Source organism: Colobus angolensis, unplaced genomic scaffold, assembly GCF_000951035.1.
Source record: "Colobus angolensis palliatus isolate OR3802 unplaced genomic scaffold, Cang.pa_1.0 Scaffold129, whole genome shotgun sequence".
NCBI classification, from domain to species: Eukaryota; Metazoa; Chordata; class Mammalia; order Primates; family Cercopithecidae; genus Colobus; species Colobus angolensis.
Genome location: NW_012114141.1, coordinates 6,889,610 through 6,892,590, shown reverse-complemented (window position 1 = coordinate 6,892,590; position 2,981 = coordinate 6,889,610). Strand labels below are relative to the sequence as shown.

The 2,981-nt window shown below is 43.7% G+C and overlaps 1 protein-coding gene across 1 annotated transcript in view; it reads left to right on the top strand.

Moving 5' to 3' along the window:
- Positions 1 to 329: 329 nt before the first annotated feature.
- The window catches only part of EFHB (EF-hand domain family, member B), a 67,039-nt gene continuing 64,387 nt past the window's right edge, over positions 330 to 2,981 (top strand). Inside the window, exon 1 of the mRNA XM_011933729.1 lies at positions 330 to 1,327. Coding sequence (XP_011789119.1) covers positions 545 to 1,327 — 783 coding nt within the window. The 5' untranslated portion in view covers positions 330 to 544. The remainder of the gene's footprint in view (positions 1,328 to 2,981) is intronic.

The window sequence follows — 2,981 nt, the reverse complement described above, 5'->3', positions numbered from 1 at the left end:
CGCCCAACGCCACAGCACTCAAGTTTTCTTGCCCTCCAAATCTAACAAAGAAAAAGAGAGAGGAAGCAGGGATAGAGGGGAGGAGGAGGAGGGATGGGAGAGGGGGAGAAAGGAGAGAGGAAAGGCAAGAGAGAGACAGAAAGAGGGAGAGAGAGGGAGAGAGAGAGGGGGAGGGGAGAGCAGAGTGGGAGAGAGGAGAGAAAGAGGAGGGAGGGAGAGAGAGAGTGAGAGAGAGAGAGAGAGAGAGGAGAGAGAGAAATGAGAGATGTGTGGGGGTATCTGTCCAAGGAGGACTTGAGCGCCAAGTCCCGCCCCTGTTTCCTAGGTAACCGGATAAACAGACTCCATCATTTCCTCGGTGAACTCAGCTAGGTATTAAGAGGTAGGCAGGAAGCAGTGGGCAGGAAGTACGAGTGAGGTTGTGCTCTTTCCTGAGAGTGGGGTTCCTCAAGGGATTGGAAACGTCCCTCGAGCCAGGTACAGTTTTCTCCTTAGAGATGAATGCTCTTGGAGAAATGAGAGTGGGGAGAAATCGTCCCTGAACATGGAGATTGGACACCCCAACGAAGGGAAGGATGATTTAGGAGACAGGAGGGTCATCATGGGAACAAAATTTCCCGTGGAGTTGGGGATCAGAGTGGGATTAGGAAAAGAAGATTCCCGATGCGGGGAGAGCCCTGTGGTTAGTAATAAGTGTGAGGGAAGGATGACATCACCAGAAACAAAATTTCCATTGAGCAAAGGGCTTGAAATGGGATCAGAAAGACAGAATATTTCTAAGACTCTCATGCAGAGGGGTAGTTTAGGAGTCGGCACTGTCTCAGCCTCAGAGGGAACAAAACCTGCTCTGTTGCCAGGAAGAATGGGGTTAGAAAATGAAAGTCTTCTTGCAAGTTATACCCATGAACGGATAATACAACCTCCTTTGGGCAGTGTGTGTGGAAGTCCACAGGCTGTAGGGAGCAGCAGAGCTCCTTTGGCTAGTGGCTCTGAAAGGGTAGAGCAGTTAGTGGGAAAGCCTGCTTTGGATATGGAACCAAGACAGGAAATGGAAAAAGAGTCTACCTGCGTTGTAATGAAACCCAGCACAGAGATTAAGCCTCTTGTGGAGGTGGATATTGGACTAACCCAAGCCGAGGAGCCAGATGAGACTAAGAATACAGAGCCCCAAATGGGCTTGGTGATAGAACCTCCCCAATGCCAGTTTGCCCAACAACCTGAAGAGAGAAAGGAGGCTGGAAACATTGAATCAGGAGTGGAACCTCCAGATCGCATCAGACCCATATACTCTGGGAAATTTTTTGATCGAACACCTTGCTGGCCAAGTGTAAGTTTTTTCCACTTTCCCTAGGAACTAAACTGTGTATAGCTATGTCTTTATTGAGATGATAAAGTGATGAAACTTGTTTTGAAGAGACAAATTACGAAGATTTCATGAGATTCGTAAATTTCTTGCTCCACTGGACTCCTTGCAGATGTTACTTAGATTTCTGATTCTCTGCCTCCCTTCCTAGATGTCAGCTTTGTTTTCTGTGCACACCAGTGGTTTGTTCTGATTTCTTTCTCTTTTCTCCTTTAACCTTCATTTCATTTTCCTCAAGCCTCTCACATATTGAGATACATGAAGATACATGCTGTGTCCCAATATTCACACTATGAATGGAAAAAGAAAAGTGTTTCTTTTTCCATTCATTGTTTAGTCTGTGAGTTATTTGTTCTTTCAGCAAAGACTTGTGGTGGCCATTGTGCTAGGTACAGGACAAAATAAAATGAAAAGTACATGACCCCTACTTCTAGGTTTAGGCTCACTCCAGTAATGGAGACAGATAACTAAAGGAATAGTATACGGTTATCTAAATGAATAAAAGTCACACTATTCTTCCTTTATAGAAGTACACTCTGAATACAGAGCTCAGTGTAAAGATAGCACAATTCTGTTTAGAGGAGATGGGAAAGGCTTAATAGGAAAAGTAATGTTTGAGCTTGAAAGGTGTCAGTATTTGAAGAAAGAATGAGGTTAGAGCATTTTAGGCATAAAAAGGTACAGAGCACGACCACTGTTTCCTATATTTGAGAGGCATGAAGAGTTCTATTCAGCCAGCAGGGTGTTGAGAGATGAAGATGAAGAAGAAATACGTAGAAGACATCTAAAGGCCCAGAATGTAGGGATAAAACATATGGATACAGAATCAATGGTGGATCTTAATGAGGGTAGAAATAAATAAATTTTGCCTTTTAGAAAGATAATTCTGATATCAGTAGTTATGATGAACTGGAAGGGGGAGCTACTGAATGACAAGTAGGTAGTTAGAAGAACATTCCAAAGTTCTGATGGACTGGAATTAATGTAGAATTAGAAAGAATAGAAAGTAGACTGCACTTTCGAGAGGTTTTTAGATGATATTTTAAAAAATTGCCACTTGGTTGTGGATCTATGTGGTGAGTATGGGAAGGTTGATGGATGACTCAGGAGTTTCTATGTTGATAATGATCTCTTTGGGTTTGGTGGCAAATGCATGTCCACTGTTGGCTATCTTCAGTATGAGATAACAGGTGAAGAAGCCAGGGAGACACTTGGTAATATGAGACAATTGATGCCGTGTGGGTGTGAATGGGAGAAGAAAGTCAAGGCAAGAATCTTGGGAAACATTGACAAGAGGTAATCGGTGAAAAAGATGTCAATAAGGTGAGTTCTTGAGGGCCAAGACTATATCTTGTTTATTGTTTACCTTCATGTCATACCACAATACCTGGCTTATGGTGGTCAGTCAATAAATACACGTTTGATAAATAGAAGGAAGCCTGGATGATTAAATGGGAGAAAGACCAGTCAGAAAAGAAAAAGGTAAGTCTGGGGCCGGGTGCAGTGGCTCAAGCCTGTAATCCCAGCACTTTGGGAGGCCGAGACAGGCGGATCATGAGGTCAGGAGATCAAGACCATCCTGGCTAACCCGGTGAAACCCCGTCTCTACTAAAAAATA